Source organism: Aedes albopictus, chromosome 2 (assembly GCF_035046485.1).
Source record: "Aedes albopictus strain Foshan chromosome 2, AalbF5, whole genome shotgun sequence".
In the NCBI taxonomy this organism is placed as follows: Eukaryota; Metazoa; Arthropoda; class Insecta; order Diptera; family Culicidae; genus Aedes; species Aedes albopictus.
The window spans coordinates 187,685,035-187,709,778 of record NC_085137.1 but is presented as its reverse complement, the minus strand read 5'-3'; the positions used below and the strand labels follow the sequence as shown (position 1 = coordinate 187,709,778).

Genomic DNA, 24,744 nt, shown 5'->3' with positions numbered 1-24,744 from the left:
GTAGACTAACTAGACTAGAGAACGGACATCCAACTCCAGTTCTGAAACTGTGTAAGGAATTTAACGGTCTTTTGAAATCGGCAACACAAGTGGCAATAGCGTGGCGCTGCAATCGATTAATTTCCCATACTAATTTTATTCACCACTTGAAATGTTTCAATTCACCACTGACTGTGGCAATACACGGTCAGAAAATTCACACAAAACTGAGCTAAAGTGGGACAACTCAAAATTGAGTAAATTTTTTATCCAGCGATAGCGCTGGCACAAGTGCGAAAATCTTATCAGTTTAAGCCGTATAATATTCTTGCTGATGTGAAGAATATTATACGGCCTAAATTGTTTGGATTTTTGCACTTTGGCCAGCGCTATCGCTGGAAATGCAATTTACTCATTTTTTGAGCTGTTCCAGTTTAGCTCAGTTTTGTGTGAATCTTACTCATTTTAGAGTAACATTTTCTTAGCGTGTATGGTGTTTGGCGGCGATAGTGTTGTCATCGTGTATTGGTTTGCAACCTCACTCAAGTGAAGATTCAAATCCTTACACAACTTTCTGCACGCTAAGAAAATGTTACTCTAAAATGAGTAAGATTCACACAAAACTGAGCTAAACTGGAACAGCTCAAAAAATGAGTAAATTGCATTTCCAGCGATAGCGCTGGCCAAAGTGCAAAAATCCAAACAATTTAGGCCGTATAATATTCTTCACATCAGCAAGAATATTATACGGCTTAAACTGATAAGATTTTCGCACTTGTGCCAGCGCTATCGCTGGATAAAAAATTTACTCAATTTTGAGTTGTCCCACTTTAGCTCAGTTTTGTGTGAATTTTCTGACCGTGTGGATGAAATTTGTTCTACACGGTCAGAAAATTCACACAAAACTGAGCTAAAGTGGGACAACTCAAAATTGAGTAAATTTTTTATCCAGCGATAGCGCTGGCACAAGTGCGAAAATCTTATCAGTTTAAGCCGTATAATATTCTTGCTGATGTGAAGAATATTATACGGCCTAAATTGTTTGGATTTTTGCACTTTGGCCAGCGCTATCGCTGGAAATGCAATTTACTCATTTTTTGAGCTGTTCCAGTTTAGCTCAGTTTTGTGTGAATCTTACTCATTTTAGAGTAACATTTTCTTAGCGTGTAGCCTGGATGTCTGTTCTCTGTGCTTAAAGATAGTCAGTTATGACAATTACAGTTATTAAAATAATTAAATAGGAAAAGTGATTACAGCGCCATTGGAGTTCTAGGGTATTTCTATTGTATTTTTCCAGCAGGGAACAATAGGGGTACTCAATAAACAGATTAAATTGCTGCGTAAGCCATGATTTTCTGCTTATTTGAAATGTTTCATGATTTTGCGAATGAAATAATCAAAGATTGCCTCGGTGATCGCGACGTTCAGTTTAATCGGTTTACGCTGTTTAGTGAATCCCCCTAATATATCGTATAAAATGAATTACCTTACAAGGGGATAACGACCATTTTATATCCTTCAAAAGAAGAACAATAGATGTTGACAAGTCCAAGGCTTGTGCAGTCTCTGCTGTGTGGTCCAATGACCACCCGTATTTATACCGTGAGGTCGCCATTCACCGCTCATTTAACGGCATTTTCGTAAAGTATATGACATTAAAAATCGACGTTTGCGAATATTGCACTTTAATTTACGTTAACAACTCAACAATTATGTTGTTATTATAGAAAAAATATAAAACGATTGTAAAATATGTTTACATTCGAAAAAAAAATTTAAATGTATTATCTCTTGGCTCCAATTACCGCTCATGCATCCATTCACCGCTCATAATGGATCCATTCACCGCTCACTGGATTATTTTTTCATGGAATCACAGAAACTATCCATTTATAAAAACAAAATAACTTTTATTTACCAAGGTATTGATGATTCATGACGTTCAGTTCATCCTTTTTTGTCAAAATGGAATCTTTAACGTATTTTACCTGTTGGATATTTCTTCTGATGTTTGCCCTGAACAGTTCCCATTTGTCCTGCAGCGCAGTGTGAGAAATAATTTTTGAGAACGTGATTTCAGGTACACCCATATAAAAACTTGGTAAGATGAAAGTTTTTTGATGTGACAGCATGTTACATTCACTTTTGTTACGATACTTTACTAACATTTGATCATTTTTGTATCATTGGCCCAAAATGAGCGGTGAATGGGGCATGAGCGGTGAATGGCGACCTCACGGTACTACCTTATGCCGTTTTTCTTTATTATCCAGTTCCAACCTGGGTTGGAACTGGATCAGATCACAGTTTCAACCCCAACCCGACTTCGGTTTCGCTTGTACTAAAGTTTGTTTGACGTTGTTTGTTTACACATTTTCCGCCAATCCAGTTCCAACCCAGGTTAAAAAAGAAAAACGGCATTAGGTAGACAGATTCTATAACATTCCCCAGAAAACCATTCCCCAGAATACCAATCCTCAGAATTCCATTCCCCAGAAAACCATTTCCCAAAATGTACCATTCCCCGGAAATCCATTCCCCAGAATGCACCATTCCCCAGAAATCCATTCCCCGGAATGTACCATTCCCCAGAAAAGCTCAATATAGGGTAGAAGCTTCAGTTTTGGCCAGTCCGGAGTTTTGGCCATAGTGCGGTATTGAGCCTGTTGCGATCTAAATCGGCGTAAATTTATTTTTTACTAGTAGATCCTAATACAATATGATGATTACAGCTGTGAAAACCACACATTTTGATCAAAAACTGGAAGAAAAAAATAATTTTCCTTAAAAAATCTGCTCCCATATATCTATTTTGGCCAGGGTGCTTCTAATTTGGCCACTCCCATAAGAAATACACGTGATTGGCCAAAATAGAAACCAAACTTAAGAATATGGCCAAAACTGCGGCAGAGCTTCTATTTTGGTCAGTGCCACTTTTAATACAAAAATCAAGTATTGGCATGATTTCTGCATTTTTCCTTCAAAATATAGATTGGAACAATAGAGGTAATAAACTATAGAGGAAGAATGTCGCTGGCGTCGCTGCCGAAACATCTCTTGCTGGCGGAGATAGGCCGGGCTATAAATGTCAAAGCGAAAAAGTATGCAGTTTGACAGATAGATACCCGACATGTTTGCGAGCGAGAACAAAGGGAACAGCAGCGACATTCGTCCTCTATAGTTTATTAACTCTATTATTGGAACCTTTCTTTTGACGTATTGGTTGTTTTCATAGGATTATTGGTTATTTTCAAGGTTGCGACCATTCATTTGCAAAGATTTACATTCATTTGCTATTATCTCAGTTCAGAAGCATGCTATCGAAAAACAATGTATGGATGAATTTAACCTTGTAATTTTATCTGAAAGTTTGCCGAATAACATTGGGGTCGCAAACGTATACCAAAGTCGTGAGCGAGCTGTGAAGGCAACTCTCCAAGCGATGAATGCAAATTGCATTCACGCTGTGGAAAGTTGCCTTCACAGCCTGCAAGTTGCCTTGCAGCAAAGAAGGAAACATCTATGTTGAAAATGAAAGCAGTTATAATTCCAATAACTGTACCAATCGCCTAAATTCTAAAAAAAAGCTTGTTTAAAAAAAGGAACAGTGTTGGGTTTTTGAATGCCGAAAGGAAAACAATGTCACCACAGACAAACAGATGTAACACTTCGAACATTTTTCGATTCAAATTTTAGTCTCGGAAACAGGTTCGCTTAATTCTAAAGGGACTGAATTTGGCCAACCATCAACTAGGTGGCAGTAGTGTCAAACTCGAACAAAAACGATGCGAGCGCCGCGGATTGGCAGTTGGTCAACCCTCAAATAAACCGTTAAATCGATGTACGATGGCAATTATCAGAGTGTTACGTTTCCTTCTTCGTTAAAAAAATGTTTGAGTCGTTATAAGAATTGTTGGCATTACAGTGACCCCACAATTTATGAATCGGCAAAAATTACCACAGTTTATGGATCACTCCATTTGATCAACATGGTGATTTATGAATAGTGTACGAAAAATAAGGTGATTCATCGGTGTGGGGTCACTGTACAACTGCTTATATGTTCATCAAGATTTTTCCCTTCTTTTGCATAGGCTGTTCTTTCGAGTTGCACTTTTCAGGAAATTATCGGCATTGCAACTGCTTACTTTTTTAACATAGATTCTCCCTTCTTGTTTGCATAGGCTGTTCTTTCGAATTGCACTTTTCGGGAAATTATGGGCATTACAGCCTCCACCGGTGTTAAAATTGCTAAAATATTTATTTAATATTTTTTTCAAATTTCTAAACACCTGTGCTTGTGGTGCCGATAATTACATGAACAGTGTAACTCGAAAGAACAGCCTATGTAGAAAAGAAGGAAAAATGTATGTTGAAAAAGTAAGCAGTTGCGACGCCAATAATTATACCAATAGCCTAAATTATAAAGGCAAATCATGCTTATTTCCAAAGTTTTTAAGAATTTTTGGCAGGATGTTTCTTTCGGTGATTTTTTACGATTAAATATTTGATTTTTAGCGATTAATATAAACCATTCAGAAATAAAACCATAGTTTTATTTTCTTTCTGGGGAATGGTACATTCTGGGGAATGGACTTCTGGGGAATGGTACATTCTGGGGAATGGGTTTCTGGGAAATGGCTTTCTGGGGAATGGTACATTCTGGGGAATGGAATTCTGGGGATTGGTTTTCTGGGGAATGGTTTTCTGGGGAATGTTATAGAATCGGTAGACATAATGAATCATACCTAGACGTTTAGGTACTATACTGCCCATTATCGCATAACTGTCCCATATGAATAGGAAACCCAGCAAATATGGGACTGATATGCGATCATAGGCAGTATAATGAATAGTTTTTCATGTACCGTGAGGTCGCCATTCACCGCTCATGCCCCATTCACCGCTCATTTTGGGTCAATCATACAAAAATAGTCAAATGTTAGTAAAGTATCGTAACAAAAGTGAATGTAACATGCTGCCACATTAAAAAACTTTCATTTCACCAAGTTTTTATATGGGTATACCTGAAATCACGTTTTCAAAAAATATTTCTCACACTGCGCTGCAGGACAACATGGGAACTGTTCAGGGCAAACAGCGGAAGAAATATCCAATAGGTAAAACTCGTTAAAGATTCCATTTTGGCAAAACAGGTTGAACTGAACGTCATGAATCATCAATACTTTGGTAAATAAAAGTTATTTGGTTTTTATAAATGAATAGTTTCTGTGATTCCATGAAAAAATAATCCAGTGAGCGGTGAATGGATCCATCATGAGCGGTGAATGGATGCATGAGCGGTAATAGGAGCCAAGAGATAACACAGTTGAATTTTTATTTTTTCGGTTGTAAACATATTTTACAATCGTTTTATATTTTTTCTATAAAAACAACATAATTGTTGAGTTGTTAACGTAAATTAAAGTGCAATATTCGCAATCGTCGATTTTTAATGTCATATACTTTACGAAAATGCCGTTAAATGAGCGGTGAATGGCGACCTCACGGTATATATCCTATGCACACAACCATTAGGTAGACACTACAGACCCAATACAGACCATATATCAGAGGGCTGTAAAAATCTCTTGTCAAAATACTTTAGCCTTATGGTATAAAGCACAATACAGTCACATAGCAAATGTTTAGAGGTCTCAGTTACCTCATTGCAAAAACGACAAACATCCTCTTCGACTATTTTGATAAGCCTTAGGTGATATTTGACTAAACAGTGGCCTGTTATTAGTCCTGTGTACCTATGTACACAGGTCTTTCTTTGACAGAGCAAGAAGTTTTTGTGTAACAGCCTATTTGGAGTAATAAACTTTTTGGATTGTCGTGCACCTTGGGTGTTATTTCGGTTGGTTAGCATCATGACCTTTTCCCAGTTCCTGAGCTCCATTTTTATAAAACATGGAGAGGTCCCACAAAAAGGCTCTGGCCCTAGTAGAGGTTTAGATGATCCCATTCTTGCAAGTTCATCTGCTTTTTCATTCCCATTATTTCATTCCAATTGGTGACCAGGCACCCAGTAAATGTTAATGGAATTGTTAGCAGACAATTGTTGCAGCAAGAGGACACATTCCCATACCAACTTCGAAGTACATGTGTATGATTTCAAAGCTGCTAAAGCTGCCTGACTATCCGAGAAAATGCATATGTTTGAATGTTTGTATTTTCTTTTTAAGCAAATAGTAGCGCATTCTAGTATTGCTTGTATTTCAGCCTAGAAGACGGTTGGTCATCTACCCATAGATACTGACAAACTAACACCAGGGCCAGTAACTCCAGCTCCAACTTGATAGTTTTGTTTCGATCCATCAGTATAAAATACGATTGATCCTGGACGAATTAGCGGTCCTCCTTCGTCTCAAACTGTACGATCCGGCTCTATAACATTATACACAGCAAAAATTATTGTAATTTGCCTCGATGTATTTTTGAAATTATGTAAAAAATTCTATGTAACCGCGATTTTTGTACGTACAATAACATCAATTCGATGCTAAATTACATCTTGCCTCAATTTACACAAAAAGAATGTACCAATTTTCTTTCGCATCGTTTCTGTGTACTATTCACGTCGGAAGAATGTGAATAGTACACAGAAATAGCTGCAACCAACTGGTTGCGATGCAGAAGTGTATAATTACACAAAATCGATGCCATATCGCATCCCCCACGATGCAATATTATCTCGCAACACTGTACTGATTGATTGTTGTGAATGTGATCGGCCAGCGCAAGCGGAGCAAGCTGCCATTTTTATTTTGCAATTTGTGCAGTCGGAGTGTTTTTCTTCAACTAAATTTAATTAGGTATAATCCAATTCTTGTTTTATTGGTAAGTATGTATTTAGGTAATTATGGCAAATTATTATGTTCTAATATAGTGCTTTTTTATAATACAGAAAGCCAGCTTTTTTTTTGGGACGGCGTTCGACGGATTCTTCCGAATCGCTGAATCTGTCTGGGAGACAGCATCGTTCTGGCCTGCACCCACCCGTGAAGCCAACAATATAGGAAACGTTCCTTTGTCTGTTATTGGAACCACGACAGCAGGAGTATGGCCGATAATATACCAAGGAGGTGTTCCCCGTCATCATTGCAACCACCAAAGCTCGTCTGTAAAGTAAATTATAATCCCCCGACCGGCCGTCTGAAAGATCCAGGTGATGTCTCAAAATCTATCTCTTTCACCGCGGCCTGGATCCGTCGGAACAGCCCAAGAATACTTTCTTCTGATGATGCATATGCGGGGAGTGTATGGCGAAAGGCGTATAAAACGAGAACGAGGCCTAAGGATTTTACCACTCTGGAGGATTATTACGAAGAAGTCGGCATGCAATCCGAGTAATGTGCGATTCTGTGCAGGTAAATGATTGGCATAAATATCCATCGCTGGTATCAAAGAGTAAGTCGGTGTAATGCAGTGATCTGGGGAGTTGCAAGAGGAATGCAACGCCACTCTGATACCACCAATGAAACACAAATTCCGTGTCGGGGGGAAACTTTGGAGTTGCATTGAAAACAACAGCAACTGCAGGGTTCCCCGACTCTAATCAGGAACTACTTCAGGAACCTTTTTTATGAGATTTCCACCAGGAGGATTTTCTCAAGAATTCCCAGGAAATCCTCCTGTAGGAGCTCCCCAGAAATCTCTCCAGCATTCATGTGATACATTCCTGGATATTTTTATGAATTTCTTCGAAAGCAGGAATTGTGAGACCGATTCTTTTTTTTTTTTTCTTATTACCAAGCACTATTTTTCACATTGATTACCAGACTGCATTATCTAGAGCATTTTTATGAGATACTAGCTGTCCCGGCAAACTTTGTCTTGCCCGGATGTGGTGATTTGACAACTGTTGAGGTCATTGCAGCAGTTCCGCTGAAATTCCCAGGGGTTCTCCAGGAATTTTTCGGGAATCCTTCCAAGAGTTCCACAAAAATTCCTCCAGCATTTATTAAGACTCCCTCACTCCCTCCTAGATTTTTTTTACATTTTTCCGGGATATCCCTTATCTCCGAGGAGTTTCACAGAAATTCTTCCAAGATTAGCCTGGAAATTCAACCAGTATTTTTCCGACGATGCTTTTAGATGTTCCCCGGGAAATGCTTCCGACAATTCCCCAGAAATTCATTCAAGAGTTTCTTGGAAATCCCTTCCAGAAAGTACCCGTGAATTTTCTTCAATAATTCCCCAGAAATTTATCCAGCAGTTCTACGGAAATTCGTTCAGATCAGATGATCCCAATGAATTGTCTCAGGGGTTTCTTTGGAATACCTCCATGGATTCTTCAGGAATACTTCAAGGAGTTCTATGAGAATTCCTATAGAGGATCACCAATAATTCATTCCGAATTTGTGGTAGAATTCCTCCAGAAATTTCGTGAAAATGTTTCCAAGATTTTTCTTGAAATTTCTCCAGTCATTCCGAAAATTTCTAACAGTTTATCACTAAATCCTTAAACATTTATGCTAAACCCCTTTAGGATATCCCTAGTATATCTAATTTTCCCATAAATTTCCCTAGGAGTTCCACGGAAATTTCTCCCAATATTCCTCGAGAATTCCTCTGATATGCCCCAGGAGTTTCTTGGCTATTCCTTCAGAGGTTGTCTGAGAATTCATCCATGAGTTCCTCAGGAATTCCTTCAAAGGTTTCTTGGAAATTCCTCCAGGAGTTCCTCAGGAATTTCTTGGCTATTCCTTCAGAGGTTGTCTGAGAATTCATCCATGAGTTCCTCAGGAATTCCTTCAAAGGTTTCTTGGAAATTCCTCCAGGAGTTCCTCAGGAATTTCTTCAGAAGCTCCTCGAGAATTCCTCCTGCAGTTCTCCGGAAATATCTCCGGGAGTTTCTCAGAAATTTCACCAGCAATTCTTCTGAAATTCTTTTAAGAACTCCTCGTTAATTCTATCAGGAGTTCGTCGGGAATTCGTCCAGGAGTTCCTCGCGAATTTCTCCTGGCGTTCTTCTGGAATTCATCCTGGAGTTCCTCAGAAATTCCATCAGAATTTCCTCGGAATACCTCCAGGAGTTCTCCAGAAATATCTTCAGGAGTTTCTTGGAAATTCTACCAGGAATTCCTCCGGAATTTCTTCAGGAGTTCCTTGTAAACTTTCTACCGGAGTTCCTCAGGAATTTCTCAAGATTTCCGTCGAGGATTCATCCAGGAATTCCCGGAATTTTTTCTCTATGAGTTTCTTGAAAATCCTCCAGGAGTTCTTTTGAAATTCCTCCAGGAGTTTCATGGGAATTCCTCTAGGAGTTCCTTGGGAATTCCTCTAGGAGTTCCTCGGGAATTCCTATAGGAGTTCCTCGGGAATTCCTATAAGAGTTCCTCGGGAATTCCTCCAGTAGTTCCACCGGAGTTCCTCCAGAAGTTACACGGGAATTCCTCCCCAAGTTCCACTGAAGTTCCCAAGGAAGTTCCTTCAGAAGTTCCTCGGGAATGCCTTCAGAAATTCTTCCAAGAGTTCCTCAGAAATATCTACAAAAGTTCTTCGGAGATATCTTCCAGTTCCTTGAAAATTCCTCCTGGAGTTTCTCGAAAATTCCTCCAGGAGTTGCTTGAAAATTTCTCCGGGAATTCCTCAGAAATTTCTCAAGAATTTTCTTGAGGATCAATCTAGTGGTTACCGGGAATATTTCTCCAGGGGTTCTTTGGAAATTCCTCCAAGAGTTCCCCTAAAATTCCTCCAGAAGTTCCTCGGAAAATCCTCGAGGAGTTCATCGGGAATTCCTCCAGGAGTTCCTCGGGAATTTCTTCTGGTATTCCTTTGAATCCCTCCGGGAATTGCTCAGAAGTTTCTCCAGAAGTTTCTCGGGAATATCTTCAGAAATTCCTCGAGAATTTTTCCAGGAGTTCCCCGGAATTATCTGCAGGAGTTCTACTGGAATATCTCCAGAAGTTCTTCGGAAATTCCTCCTGGAGCTCCTCAGAAACTCCTCCAGGAGTTCCCCGGGAATTGCTACAGGAGCTTCTCGGGGATTCCTTCGGGTATTCCTGGGAAATTCCTCCAAGGGTTTCTTGGAAATTCAGGAGTTACACGGGAATTTCTCCACGAGTTCCTCGGATATATCTGCAGATGCTCTTTGGGAATATCTCCAGAAGTTCCTTTAGAACTTCTCCTGAAGTTCCTCGGAAATTCCTCCACGAGTTCTCTGGAAACTTGTCCGGGAGTTCCTCGGGGTATTTCTCAAGAGTTTCCTCGAGGATTAATCCAGGATTTACCAAGAATTTATCTCCTGGAGTTCGACAGAAATTCCTCCTGATTTTCCTCGAGAATTTCTCCTGTATTCCTCTAAATTCCTCCAGGAATTCGTCCACGAGTCCCTCAAAAAATCCTCCAGAACTTCCTGGAGAATATCTTCAGAAACTCATCGAGAATTCCTCCAGGAAATCCTCAGAAATTGCCCAGTAGTTTCTTGGTTATTCCTTCATAGGTTCCCTGAGTGTTCATCCATGAGTCCCTCGGGAATTCCTCCAAAGGTTTCTTGGAAATTCCTCCAGGAGTTGCTCGGGAATTTCTCCAGAAGTTCCTCGCGAATTCCTCCAGGAGAGGAATAACCTTAGAACTCCAGGATTAATTCTCGGACACGGGCATGGACACCGTCTTCAGCCGAGGCTGTACAAACTGAACGAAACCTAACACTAGACAAAGGACATGACACATATTACGAGCACCAGTGGATACGTGAAGAGACATTTCTTGCGAAAAGTTTCATCACTCGGAGCGGTAATCGAACCCTCACCCCATGGCATGGTACGTTTATACGCTTGGTGACGCTAACCGCACGGCCACGAGGCTCCACGAATTCCTGAGGAGCTCTTGGAGGAATGCCCGAGGAACTCCTGGAAGAATTCCCGAGGAACTCGTCTTGCCGAAGAACTCCTACAGAAATTCCTGGAGAAACTCCTGCATAAATATCCGAGGAAGGAATAACCTTGGAATTATTGGATGAATCAGCGAAGAGCACCTGGAAAAATAAGACCAAGCGGTGAAGCACTAGATTTGTAGTAATGAGCTAAATTTTAGTATGGTGGGAAGGTAAATTCTCCATTTCTGCAATGAAATGGCACAAAAATGTCGGTATTATGATTCCTTGCCTAATTTAATGGTGTTTGAGCATATTGAGTAACTACTGGCACGATTGACTTCTTAGCAAAACAGTAAAACAGGCACCAAAATTACACATCTTACTCTTGCTTTGTCTAATTTCTATAAAATTAGCTATTTAATCTGAATTTTATCAAACAATTATTGATGTTAATGATTATTAATGAATATTTGTATATTTCAGAATGACAACGCCGCTGTCTTCAAGCGGTACTTTATTCACCGCTACCGTCAGAATGGTTGCCCCAGCTACTTTGTGCCCGCAGAACCGATTTGAATTATTATATAATAATCATTCTTATAAGTAAATTAAATTTTATAAAAAAAAATCTACAATACTAATAAAATTTCCCTGTAGAATATACTTTTTTCTGATTTCCTCCTGAATGGCTGTTTAAATTGTATTTGATCCTATTTCGACTTAAGTTTCGTGTATCTCAGAAAACCTAGTTGTTTTTTAGCTACACAATTTTTTTCGTCGGAATAAGATGAAATTCAATTTAATCATCCATTCTGGAAAATTGACAAGCGTTTACATCATTTACTTAGGTACATTGCAAGGATTACATCGTACCGTTTACGTCGAATAAATTACATCGCAAGAATTACATCGGATCTATTTATTACATCAACAGCCGTCGAGTACATCGGGCTGTGTAATATTAATCAACCGATGTAACGACCTGGTTGCAGCGATTTCGATGTAATATTCAACAACTTTTTTTGCTGTGTACATACGTTTGAAATTGAATTGCGTTTCCATCCAGTCATTATTGACTGTAACTAATGGATTGACTTGAATTTCTTTTAGAACACTCAAATGTCCTTTGATGTCACCATCATATATAACCTTGTTACGCTTAAGCCGTATTGCGGCTTTTTCGGCTTCCAGCTGGACATATTGATGTAACAGGAGAATATTTAGCATAGCATCTAATGCGTTTGTAGGAGTGCTACGCATTGCACCTGTTGTTGATATAGCAGCGAGTCTTTTTAAAAACGCACATTTTTCCTTAGTTATTGGCCATCACACCAAAGAGGCATATGTAATTAATTCTGGGTCTTAAGTGTGAATTCTAGTTTAATTTACTATCCAAAATAACTCCCAAATATTTTACTTCTGATGAAAGTGTCATTAACCCTAAAAGGTATACCTGGGGTTCATTGGACCCCAGGCCCCTTTCAGAGTTCGTCTTTGATGGAACACACTCAGCGAGGTGACGAAACTGAGGCCATGAAGGTATCCCTTTCATATGAATATTGGAAATATTGAATTTTTTTCGTTTAGTAAACGGAATGATGTTTGTTTTTTTCAGACATACACCATTTAATCGTGTGGTTCAAAGCTGTTTGCATTCTGCTCGCAATCACACTCAAAATTAGAAAATGTTCTTTCAGCCAGACTTAATGGACGAACGTCAATGAACCTAAGTTTGCATCCCGCATTACAACAGAATATAATGCTTACGGGTTCGGGTCTTGGTCTTAAGGCAAACTCAAGGTGGCAACCCAGTCGTAATCTCGGGAGTCCTCTGAAATTGTTGTCAGTTAGGATATGTACACATTTCGTGTTTTGCTCCCTATGTAAATGAAACAAGTATTATACGATTCAATTATTTTTACTAACATACATTATAAGAAAACAAATTAACATAAACCGGATCTCTCACATATAACGCAAGTACCGAATCAAATCCCGCGGAACGTCCAACGAATTCAACCGCTGCACAAACATCAGGTCCCGTTTTTTCTCGTCCTCGTCGATGGTACTGAGAATCACTTTGCGCACCGCATCCCTTGCCTGCCGCAGCAGAGAAAACTCTTCGAAGCGGAAGCCGGCGCCACCGCTGTCCGTCTGCTGAACCAGCCGCAATGTGCCATGCTTGTGCAGGAGTTTCATGTACATGACCTTATCCAAATTTCCGCCGCCAAGCCACCGTTCGTCCATGAACACGTCCGTGCAAAACCCAACTACCGGATGGAAAAATTTGGCCTGCAAATGCAAATCGCTGGCCGAACAGGTCATCGTGAGAAGCACCGTATCCGCATCCGCCGAGGTGATTTCGATTATTTTGCCGACGATCTTCTCGTACCGGATTAGTTCCGCGGGGGTCATCGGTTCGTTCTGGTCTGCTTCGTCGTTCATGAGGACGTTCTTGATCATGTCCAGCGTTTCGGCGAGATGGTCGGAGAAGAAATAAACCAAGTGTTTGACGAAATCGAGATACTCAAGCAGCATGCGAATCTTTTTCTCGTTATCGTCCTCGCGGATTGCCGCCACACTGAGAGCAACCAGTTCATTCTGTATCAACGAATGGCTGTAGATAACCTCGTAGTTCATGAAATCATCCTGTAGACGTCGAATGCCTTCATCGTCCGACAAGAGTAGGGCCAGAAAGTGGTACAGATTCTTATTCACCACCGATCGGGTACTGTTGGTCTGGTACTGATCTCGCGGTCCTTCTAGCAGTTCCCGCGCTAACCGACGTTTATCGGGGTTGGTTTCCCACAGCAACGCGACATCCACGAAATAAGGAATGAGCGACGTCGACCGATAGCTAAGGAGTGCCACAGCGTAAATGTCCTCCATTCGGTATTTCTGTCTAAACTCGTGCGTCCGGTGCATGTAATTGAACAAAAGCTTAAAACAAGCAACTTTGGTCCTGAGGTCGTAGTTCCCCCGCGCGGCCAGCATCTCCAGTGCATCGATATCGTTTTCCGATCGGACATTTGCATCCGCATGGCCAACATATAGTAAATGTATCAGAATCTCCACGGTGCCATATTCCAGTGCCGTGTGTAGTGGCGTTTCGCCGGCGAAATCCGGGGCATTCACGTTCGCCCCATTTTCAACCAGTAGCTCCACCAGGCCTAAGTTTCCCTTTTCCACGGCTATGTGCAACGGACTTACGAATTCATTGTTAGAAACATTGACCAGAATGCCTTCCTTCGCCAGTAGCATCTCACTAATCTCGATCGGCACCCCCTTCATGCAGGCCAGAAACAGAACCGTACGTCCCTCGTAACACCGTGCCCCAGCGTCGATGTCCGTTTTGGAGAGCAACAGTTCGACACATTCCGCATTTCCGCTGGCCACCGCATGATGCAGCACGGTCCAGTTGTGATTGTCTCGAAAGTGTCCGACCTTGATGAGACGATTTTTACTGGATTTCTTCAGAAGGCATTGCTGGAGAGCAATCAGATCCCCGGTGGCCGCGGCTTGCCAGATGTTTTTGCCCGTGGACATTTCTACGCGGGTTGGGATGATTATGGATTGATTATATTAAAATAATGGGATTGCTTATATAAATTCTGACCTTACCCTCAAATCAGCGGAATATACAAAACAAATTATCGAAAAAACATTGTTGGCGGAGATTGCGCTCCTAATCTGCACTTTTTGTTTATGTTTGTGCGAAGTGGTAAACAAAACAAAATTTGTTAAAAAAAATACGCGCTGAAAATAAACCAATAAACCAAATAAACCATTCCTCACGTTGTTGGGTGGAAAGAACTCACTTTTGAGTAGTTTCGTGTAAAATTTCGATAATTTTTATTAATCGTATCATTACGTTCTTTTTCTTCTAGATGGCAACACTGCGGCAACTGTCAAAATCGTCCAAACAAAAAAAATCGGATACGTGGATGATTATTTTTATTTTGGTTTCTGCCCTTCACTTTCCTGTAAAACACGTAAAAATTTATTATCGATTGATAAAATGAACGTAAGTTGTAATTTTCGTAAAAAACCAATTATATTTGCTAACAATATTACCTGGTTAATATTCAGGAAGCGGACATCCCGATCGACATCCACGCCGGCAAGCTGCAGGACTGGCTGGTCTCACGTCGGATTGTGAACAAAAATTGGCACCTGAATGTTCGCGACGTCCGCAGCAAGATCAGCTCCGCGCTGACCGACATGCCAGCCCATGATGGGCTGGTTCAGCTGCTGAAGGGAGCTCGTAGGTTCTTTCTACCAGTATTTTCTGCTTGTATAGTTTTTCATGTTCCTTTCTCTGTATTTTAGACATAAATTACTTCCACTGCCAGCAGATCATCGACATCCTAAAAATGACCGAGGCCGATACCAAGAACGTATTTGGTCGGTACGGTAGCCAACGGATGAAGGATTGGCAGGAAATCTTGAGGTTGTATGAGAAGGATAGCTTGTACCTAGCGGAAGCCGCCCAGATATTGGTCCGCAACATAAACTACGAAGTTCCGGGGATTCGTAAGCAGATCAAGAACTTTGAACAGCTGGCCGAGGAAGCGGAAAAGAAGATAGAAGACCTGAAGCGTTCGGAGAATGTGGTCCTAGGGGAGTATCACACGTTATGCAAGCAGCTGGGAATTGCCGGTGACAATATTCGCCAGGAACTGGTGGTGAAAGTGGGCGAACTACCGAAGATGTTGAACGACATTGCCGGTACGGTTTCGGCGCTGAAGAAGGCCATCGAGCTGTACAGTGCCTTCCTGGGGAACGAAGGGTGCTTGCCGATTCTGCGGCATGTGGCTTCCTCCGGCAATACGACAGTATATGAGTTTTTGTATTCGGAACCACCGTTGTCTATTGAAGAGCCACCGGTAAAGTTCGAACTGAAGGAAAAAGAGCAAGCACCAGCCGGAGAAATCGACTTTGGAGATGCTGGTGGAGAGGCCATTGATTTTGGAGATGCCGGGCAGATCGATTTTGGTGCCGTCGATAATGCTGAAATCAATCTGGAAGTGGGTGACATTGACTGGGGAGCACCGGAAGAAGGAGCTGCCCAGGATGGAAATGAAATAGATTTCAACATTTCCTTGGAGGAGAGTGGAATCGTCGTGGAAGGTGACGGCAATGCTGGCGGAGTGGCCAAGGGTGACGAGGCATATACCGTTTGCGACTCGCCGGTTTACAGGGAAAAATTTATCAACGAGCTCTTAGAGCTTGAAGCATTCCTGAAAATGAGACTGTACGAACTGAGCACCGCCGATAAGGTTCAGATCCTGTCTCTGACCATGATGGACAACTTTCCGGATCATGACACCAAAAGCCTGACGCAAATGTTGTCCCAGGTCGATGTCGTTTACAGTCAAATCAACAGCCAGCTGATCCAGCACTTGCACAGAATAAAACATTCAGCAAAATACGTCGACATTCTTACATCGAAGCTGAAGCAGAAGCTGCTGGCCATTGATAAAATGAAAGATACAGCAAAACTCATGAAGGAGAAAACGATTGCCTTCCGTCAGCAGGGCGTCGATCTCAAACCCACGCTGGCCAAGGTCATCGAACAGACCAAGACGCTGCAAGGTCAAATAGAGAAGGATATCTCCAAGCGCTACAAAAACCGGGTGGTCAATCTGATGGGAGCTAATCTGTAGTAAGCATGAACAGGAACGATTGTGTGATGTATGTTGGTTTTCTGTTATGGACAAATGTATTAAACACCCGGTGGAAATGTTTAGTACTTGTTGGTTCTATTAACTTCGTAAGTTGATAATATTACGCACATTGGTTGCTGCTGAAGGGATCTCCAGTTAGCCTAGTGGATATGGGTATGGATCGTCAATTTGGAGACGGCGGGTTCGATTCCCGTTCGGGTCGGGAACTTTTCTCGGCTTCCCTGGGCATTGTGTATCTTTTGACTTGCCTCACAATATGCCAATTCATGCAATGGCTAGCAAAGGAAGCCCTTCAATTAATAACTGTGAAAGTGCTCAAGGAACACTAAGTTGAAGAGTTCCATTGGAAGCGTAGAGCCACAAAAAAGGAGAATGTATCAAATTTCTCCGTCAAAGCCTTGCAGCAGTTTCTGACAGTACAAATGAGCAGAAATGTCCTCCAATCATTTGAGTATATCAAGGACGACAGGTATCAGTAGATCGGCTCCAGAAGCACGTTCTGGACGTTGACATATTGGCCTGTTCATAATTTATCTGAGGGAGAAGGAAAGGAAAAAATGATGGGACAGCGAAAAGGACTGGTAAGGGAATAGGATTTTCATACCCGCATAAGCGTACCACAATGGGTTCAAACAGCGCCCTGATAAGCGCACTTTAATAACGAATAAAGCGTAAAGAGACCCTACAGCTCTTTACCACAGCGCGTCAAGAACAACAAAACGTCCTGAAAATTCAGGTTCTTAAAGTCAGTTTCACTTAATAAGTTTTTACCGAGTACTCGGAAACGCAGTTACGCAAAAACTAGACAGTTACATTTCAAATGATACAAAGTTTTATAATTGGATTCACAATTATGTATGCTCAATGTAAAGCTGCAATGAATCAGCATGCTGAATATTCGCTATGTGATAGCTGAGTCGGCAGTGGTTAGTCAATGCATGTTGTATAAAAGATGAATAGACTGCCCTGAAGCTTGATTTTTAAATTTTGGCTGAATAAGCTGCTATTCAGCTATCATTATTAATAATTAATTGGGATGACTCCAAACTATTCCAATATCTGAGTGGCAACCCGAATAAAAAATACAGTAGAAAAACCGAACGTTGTATTGTAACAGTACTATTTAGAACCATATTTTTACAATAGACACCACTGTAAAAATAAAAATACAAAAACAATAAGATGTAGACACCATACAGTGAATTGTAAATAAGATTTTTACAATATACTATACGGGTTGTTATGTATCGTAACAATATAAAAAAAATATTTTTCTCCATATATATTTGTAGTGTCCAGACATACATACATTTTATTGTAAAGGGGCTGTCCATAAACCACGTGGTCATAGAGGGGGGGGGGGGGGTTCGGCCAATGACGATTTTGTATGGACAAATTAAAAATTTTGTATGAACAAATGACCACGCGGGAGGGGGGGGGGGTTGAAAAGTCCCAAAAAAATGACCACGTGGTTTATGGACAGCCCCAAATGCATTGTTGTAAATACTGAAACGTGGGTTTAAATATACCGTACATTGTATGATACACGTATGGTTTCAAACAATAAAATGTACGGTAAATATATTGTTTTTAATTGTATTTTTACTACTGGTTATAAATTTAATCATGGTTTTGGAATGGTTCTCTTTTGTTATGTTGTATTGTTTTACATTACATAAACCATATAATGTTATTCTATCTTGTCATTTTCCTCCTGTTAATGGTATCTTAGGCTTACTATCATTAGGGAACGTTAAAAAATTACGCCCAACATTTTGGGGGGAGGGGGGGGGGTCTAAGAAAGTGTGACAGTACGTGTATTAGGTATAGGAAAATAGCGTGACAGAGGGGGGAGGGGAGTCTAGAAATCCCGAAAAACGATGGACGTAATAAATGAATCTTCCCTTATAAGAATGCGCTTTGGGAATTCTCCAGAGCATTTTGGATAACCCTTCATATACAGGATCGCCCACGTCTAAGTGTGAGTAGTCTGTGATTGCATTAACAGTTGAAGCTTAGGCTCCCATGCCCCACCAGCCGGATAACCGGGTTTTGCAAACTAAGCATTATTTGAGCGGCATGATGGAACTATGCCAAGCGCGTTAAGTGTTATTATACCACTAATGTAATTGCATGAAGTGGGTATCAGGTATCAGTAGGTCGGCTCTAGAGGCACGTTCTCCTCCATACGGGAAATTTGTGCCATCGCCATGAACACGAGCCTATTCATCATTTACCTGACGGAGAAGGGAAGGAAAAAGGATAGGACATGGGAAAGGACATGTAAAGGGAATAGGATCGTCATACTCGCAAAAGCGTACCACAATGGGTTCACATAGCGTCCTGAAAAGGACACTGTAATAACGCATAAGCGTGCCACAATGGGTTCGAACAGCGCCCTGAGAAGGGCACTGTGATAATGCATAAGGCGCAAAGAGAGCCTATAACTCTTTTACCACAGCGGATCAAGAACAACGGAACGTCCTGAAGATTCAGGTTTCTGAAGTCAGTTTCACTTAATAAGTGTTTCCCGAGTATTCGGAAACGCAATTGCGTAAAAACTGGACAGTTACATATTAAATGATAGAAGTTCCATAATCGGATTCACAGCTATCACATGCAAATGAATCAGCTTGCTGAATATTCGCCATGTGATAGCTGAGTCGGCAGTGGCCAGTCAATGCTTTGACCAGCATGCTGCAATTCTGCTTTGAAAGATTTGTTAGATATTTTGCCACCCCTAGAGATGGCTCAGTACAATACAATTTGGTTTGACGACATGACTCCAAACTATTCCAGTATTGTCTGTGTTTAGTAGCAGCCCAGGTGTGAATCTGAAGCTTTACCCATCACTTCGATATCGGAATAGCTGGCTCAGGGCCAATGAAGTCATGTGATGCTCCAGAGCGAGCTAACTCATCAGCCAATTCATTTGCAGCGATGGAAGAATGGCCAGGTACCCATACAAGGTGAACAGCGTTTGCTGAATTCAGCTCCTCGATTTGAGTTCGACAAGCGATAACTATCTTCGACCTGGAGTTGGCCGAAGCAAGTGCTTTAATAGCAGCCTGGCTATCTGAACAGAAGTATATTACTTTGCCCATTACGTGCTGCTGAAGTACTGATTGCACTCCGCACATAAGAGCAGAGATTTCGGCCTGAAAAACGTTGCAGTGTCTACCAAGTGAATAAGACTGATACAGCCTTAGCTCACGAGAATAAACACCAGCACCTGCTCGACCTTCGAGAAGGGAGCCATCAGTGTAAACATACGATGCCGTCTGAAATACTTCTCTCCAGATAACCAGATGTCCACTCTTCCCGGGAAGGGAATTTCGTGGAAAATGTCCTATATGGAAAATTACAAGCAATTGTAAGATCACTTGGAGCAAGGACAATTTTGTCCCAATTCACCAAAAGTGGAAACAACGAGGTGTGTGTTGAACTGCGGTTCACAGGAGTTTCCTCTAGTAAACCGAGTACCCATAAGCGGTAAGTGCAAGAAAGTGCTTCTTGTTTGAGATGAATGTGTAGTGGGGCAACGTCAAACTTCGAGCGCTGCCGTGGGAGTTGAAGAGAACGCTCCAGACATCGCCATTAAGCACATCCTTTGGAGATGGCCTAACTTTGATTGGACCGTTCTCACTTCGCCCTTTTGCCACCACACAAGACATCCATAGGCCAATATTGGCCGAACAACAGTTGTGTAGATCCATTTGATATATGGTATGTGGGGACAAGATGGGTCAGTACCGTTTTCAATCGCACAATATATGTTTTGAATCTTTCAATAATTTTCCCAGATGAACGACGGGGATACACAAAAAAGTGGTACATATATTGTTTTGAAAATTCTATACGTTCCTCGCACAGAAAAAAATAAAATATTTTTTCGTTATACTCCTTATGCTATACATTCCATATAACTACGTGTATTGTGTAGACGGGGCAAGATGGGTCACCCTAATTTTTCGGTATGTTTGCACAGTTTTTGAAAATGTTTTATTTTTCATGGAAAGGCTATTCTGTGACCTACATTATCGAAGCGATGAGAGCACTGAAAATTTGAGAACATATTTTTTAAATTTTCCTTCAAAAAATATAGGTTTTCAAAGTCCGTTTATGGCTACCCGAACAAAAATCTTCTAGTTCTGAGAATAATCTACCGATATGTTTCAACACTTTCTTCATGTAATCTGTACGTCTATGAAGCTTAGATGTATAGAGAACAACTAGAAGATATAGTATTTTTTGTTGGAGGAAAATCGAGTTTTCTTATAGCTGACCCATCTTGCCCCCGTTAAAATGAGGTGGGGCAAGATGGGTCATGTTTTGAAAATGGTTTGTCAAGAAGCAGGTTTCAAACTTTATTACCTTTTAGTACTCTTATATCATAGCTGACTAGTGTAACTGAGAGTCGTGGTAGAATACAGAGAAATGCGATTTATATTCAGAAAGTTATAGGGATCCATTTCTTAGGTGACCCATCCTGCCCCCACTTACCATACTTGGGTTTTAGACCCCAAGTTGTACCAAAAGTTCGCCGGCATTGCCCGAAGGCCATACAAGCTTTCTTGATTGTGAACTTAACATGAGGTGTCCAGGAAAGCTTGGAATCGAGAATGACTCCAACGTACTTTACCTGTTCAGTCACATTGATTTCAGAATCAAAGAGACGTACAGTTCGAACACCATTACGGTTTCGCTTTTCCGTGAAAAGAACAATAGATGTTTTACTCGGATTTACCGAAAGGCCATATTGGTGACACCAACCCTCAATTACCTGAAGAGCGTTTTGCATCAGGTCGAAAAGGGTGCTGATGCACATACCGACTAACAATGTTAGGTAGTCGTCAGCAAAACCATAAGTAGGAAAACCGCTATTATTGAGTTGCCTCAATAGTGTATCTGCTACGAGATTCCGTAAAAGTGGTGATAAGACTCCCCCTTGGGGGCATCCACAAACACTCAATTTCTTAATCGCCGCTTGACGTAATGTCGAGAAGAGATGTCGGTTTTTGAGCATTTGGTGAATCCAATTGGAAATCATTGGAGATATACCATGGCTCCGTGCGGCTTCCAATATGGCATCGAAAGGCACGTTGTCAGAGACACCCTCGATATCTAAGAAAACACCCAAGCAGGATTGCTTTTGAGCGAATGCCTTCTCGATATCGTAAACAACTTTGTGTAAAAGAGTCACAGTGGACTTTCCAGATTGGTAAGCATGTTGGTTCACATGAAGAGGCACATTGGCCAGATGAACATGACGGATGTGATGATCGACTATGCGTTCTAAGCATTTCAGAAGAAAAGAGGTCAAACTGATAGGTCTGAAGCTCTTTGCTTCTTCATACGACGCGCGACTCACTTTCGGAATAAACTTCACAGTAATATCCCGCCAGGATTTGGGAATACAGCATCCGCTCGATAACTGACTGCTGTTTAACTGGACTGCTTTTTAACTGGGCGCTCAATAACTGGACCAAAGTCCAGTTAAAAAGCAGCTGTCTGTCAAAAATAAACGAAATTTAACCTCACATTTTGCAAATCAGTAAACAAAACAAAATATAACAATAGCCTCCGGCTCCGGGAGCTCAGTCCAGTTATCGAGCGGCGCTCACTAACTGAACTGTCGTCAAAGCCCAGTTATCGAGCGGAAGCTGTATACCCTGTAGCAAAACTGCAAACAAGTAGTTGTTTCAAAACATGTTTGAAATGATCAAATCCCTTCTAAAGCAAAATAGGATAAATCTCATCTGCCCCAGGAGATTTGAAAGGAGCAAAGCTATTAAGTGCCCATTCAATCGATTCTAAAGTTATGATACTCCGAGCGAAGCTAAAGAATCATAACTACAACAAAAGACATCAGGTTCATCCGAAGATGTAATATCCACACATCCGGGGAAGTGTGTACTGAATAAACATTCCAAAACTTTCTCATCAGAGGAAGTGAAATCACCATTTAGCAAACGAAGTTCGTTCACTTGAAAATCCTTAGATTTTGCAAGGATTTTGTTCAATCGACTGGCTTCACTCAGACTGGAAACATTTGTACAAAGGTTTTTCCAGCCGGATCGTTCAGCAGATCGAAGAGCTTTCTGGTAGGCCTTGCGAGCCGACCTGAAAGCCTCCGATCCAGCCGAACGTCGTCTGTTCCAACTCTTTCTACATTGTTTCCTGAGCTTCCCAGATCGGAGTTCCACCAAGGGGTTCCTCTTGTGGTCTTCACAGACCGCAGAGGGCAGGCTTCTTCAAAAGCTTCCATGATGAAGGCCGTTGTAGTATCAACGGCATCATCTAAATCACTTGGAGTGTCAATTGATGGTGAGTATCCATAAAAATTGGCCGCAACCAAATCGGTAAAGAGATCCCAGTTGGTTGACTGGGGATTCCTGAAACGCTAAGTTTGCGAAGTAACATTCACATGTTCAAACAAGATGTAGCGATGGTCAGATAAAGATTCTTCATCTGACACATGCCAATTGGTCAGCTCATGACTAATTCTGCAAGAGCAAAGCGTTATGTCTAACACTTCCTCTCTACCAGATACCATGAAGGTTGGGCGGTTGCCTATGTTAAGTAATCCAAGATCTGTACTACTTAAGTATTCCATCAAACTGGAGCCTCTCAAATTGATGTCTGAGCTGCCCCAGATTATATGGTGAGCATTAGCATCACTACCAACAATTAGCGGAAGGCCTTTTGAAGTGCAGTATGCAATGACTTGCTTGAAAGCATCCGTAGGGTATGGTTCATCATGCGGTAAATACAGAGAACAATAGACGTATTTCCTGTTGAGGTTTCCAACAGATACATCTATTGTGATAGCACATACATCTCTGGTAGTTAGTTCAGAGATGATTGTAGCAACGATTGCGTTGTTGACAAGCACACATGCACGTGAGTTTGCCATTTCATTTTTACTGAAAGTAGCAAACACCGGATACACAAGGTTTCCTAGATAGAAATTCCCCTTACGAAAGTAAGGTTCTTGGACTAGCGCCACTTGGGCTGTACCATTTTGCATAAGTCTACAAAGATTGATCGTTGCTGTTCTTTTGTACTGATGTGAGCTATCCTAACTAACGAGCCTGGATGAAACAAAGAGGAGAAACGTCAAAATTGGAACAGTCGATTTAGTGTCATCCCCATAGTTCCAATCGAACAGGAGACCTGTCAAAACGACAAGGATTCGCCACTTTGGTATACTCGAGACACTTTAATCCTAACCGTAGCCACTACCCAAAGTAGGCAAGATTAAACTCTTTACAATCACAGCACAACAAAGAATAGCAGAAATAAAACAAGATCGGTGTCGATTGGAGAACGCCAAAGGCGAAGATACACGGAATACACTGTATAAACCGCATAATGCGAAACCATATAGGTGAAAATTTGAACTAATCAACAACATCTTCATAATCCCGCCCTTATTTAGCCTCAAGTTTGAGACTAAAGAAGAGCAGCTAATGGTCACAATATACAAATTCATGAAATGGCAGGCAAAGGAAGCCCTTCAATTAACACCTGTAACTGTGGAAGTGCTCGAGGAACACTAAGTAGAGCCCCAAACAAGAACAACGTATTATAATTTCTCCGTCAAAACCTTCCAGCAGTTTCTGACAGTAGAAATGAGCAGAAATGTCCTTCGATTATTTCAGCATCAAACACGACAAGAAACAGAGTCTCTTTTTTTTATAAGAATAGGAAACACGGACAAGTGCAGGAACAAACGCTTTGTCCTACGCAGTAAAGCAACAAACGTGTTCCGCAACCATCTTTCCATTCGTCTGTCGCTATTTCGGGTTTTTTTTTGCATACATGTTTGATTCTCGTCAATAATTCTTTAAACAAGTCGAGGTGTGTCACGTTACTCCAAGTTACTGTACGTTACTACACAAGACAAGAATCATCATAAAATCCAAAATTACATGAAAGCTCCTAGAAGCTAGTTTTAAAATGATTATATGATTTCTTTCCAATGAATTTCCGAATACAGCTTCCGCTCGATAACTGGGCTTTGACGACAGTTCAGTTAGTGAGCGCCGCTCGATAACTGGACTGAGCTCCCGGAGCCGGAGGCTATTGTTATATTTTGTTTTGTTTACTGATTTGCAAAATGTGAGGTTAAATTTCGTTTATTTTTGACAGACAGCTGCTTTTTAACTGGACTTTGGTCCAGTTATTGAGCGCCCAGTTAAAAAGCAGTCCAGTTAAACAGCAGTCAGTTATCGAGCGGATGCTGTA

General features: G+C 41.1%; 2 protein-coding genes across 3 annotated transcripts; one reads left to right on the top strand and one right to left on the bottom strand.

The window, feature by feature from the left end:
- Window positions 1–12,719: 12,719 nt before the first annotated feature.
- LOC109419099 (poly [ADP-ribose] polymerase tankyrase) lies at window positions 12,720–14,556 on the bottom strand. 2 transcript variants are annotated; one of them, XM_019693319.3, is made up of 2 exons: window positions 14,424–14,556; window positions 12,720–14,355 (listed from the first exon to the last, which is right to left on the bottom strand). In XM_019693319.3, the coding sequence occupies exon 2, from the start codon at window positions 14,351–14,353 to the stop codon at window positions 12,773–12,775; it is 1,581 nt and encodes a 526-aa protein (XP_019548864.3). In that variant the 5' UTR covers window positions 14,354–14,355; window positions 14,424–14,556; the 3' UTR covers window positions 12,720–12,772. The 2 variants fall into 2 exon arrangements, with proteins under 2 accessions (XP_019548864.3, XP_019548863.3); XM_019693318.3 differs by having other exon boundaries at window positions 14,429–14,556.
- Window positions 14,557–14,685: 129 nt separating this feature from the next.
- Window positions 14,686–16,559, top strand: LOC109409325 (CDK5RAP3-like protein). The gene is made up of 3 exons (XM_019682774.3): window positions 14,686–14,831; window positions 14,897–15,071; window positions 15,137–16,559. Exons 1-3 carry the CDS (start codon window positions 14,826–14,828, stop codon window positions 16,471–16,473), a joined length of 1,518 nt encoding a protein of 505 aa, XP_019538319.2. The 5' UTR covers window positions 14,686–14,825; the 3' UTR covers window positions 16,474–16,559.
- Window positions 16,560–24,744: the final 8,185 nt, after the last annotated feature.

Excerpts from the sequence above, each read along its gene's own strand:
- LOC109409325 (XM_019682774.3), top strand. Across the intron at positions 15,072-15,136 it reads TCAGCTGCTGAAGGGAGCTC|ACATAAATTACTTCCACTGC; the intron begins GTAGGTTCTTTC and ends TCTGTATTTTAG.
- LOC109419099 (XM_019693319.3), bottom strand. The coding sequence starts at position 14,353 with ATGTCCACGGGCAAAAACATCTGGCAAGCCGCGGCCACCGGGGATCTG.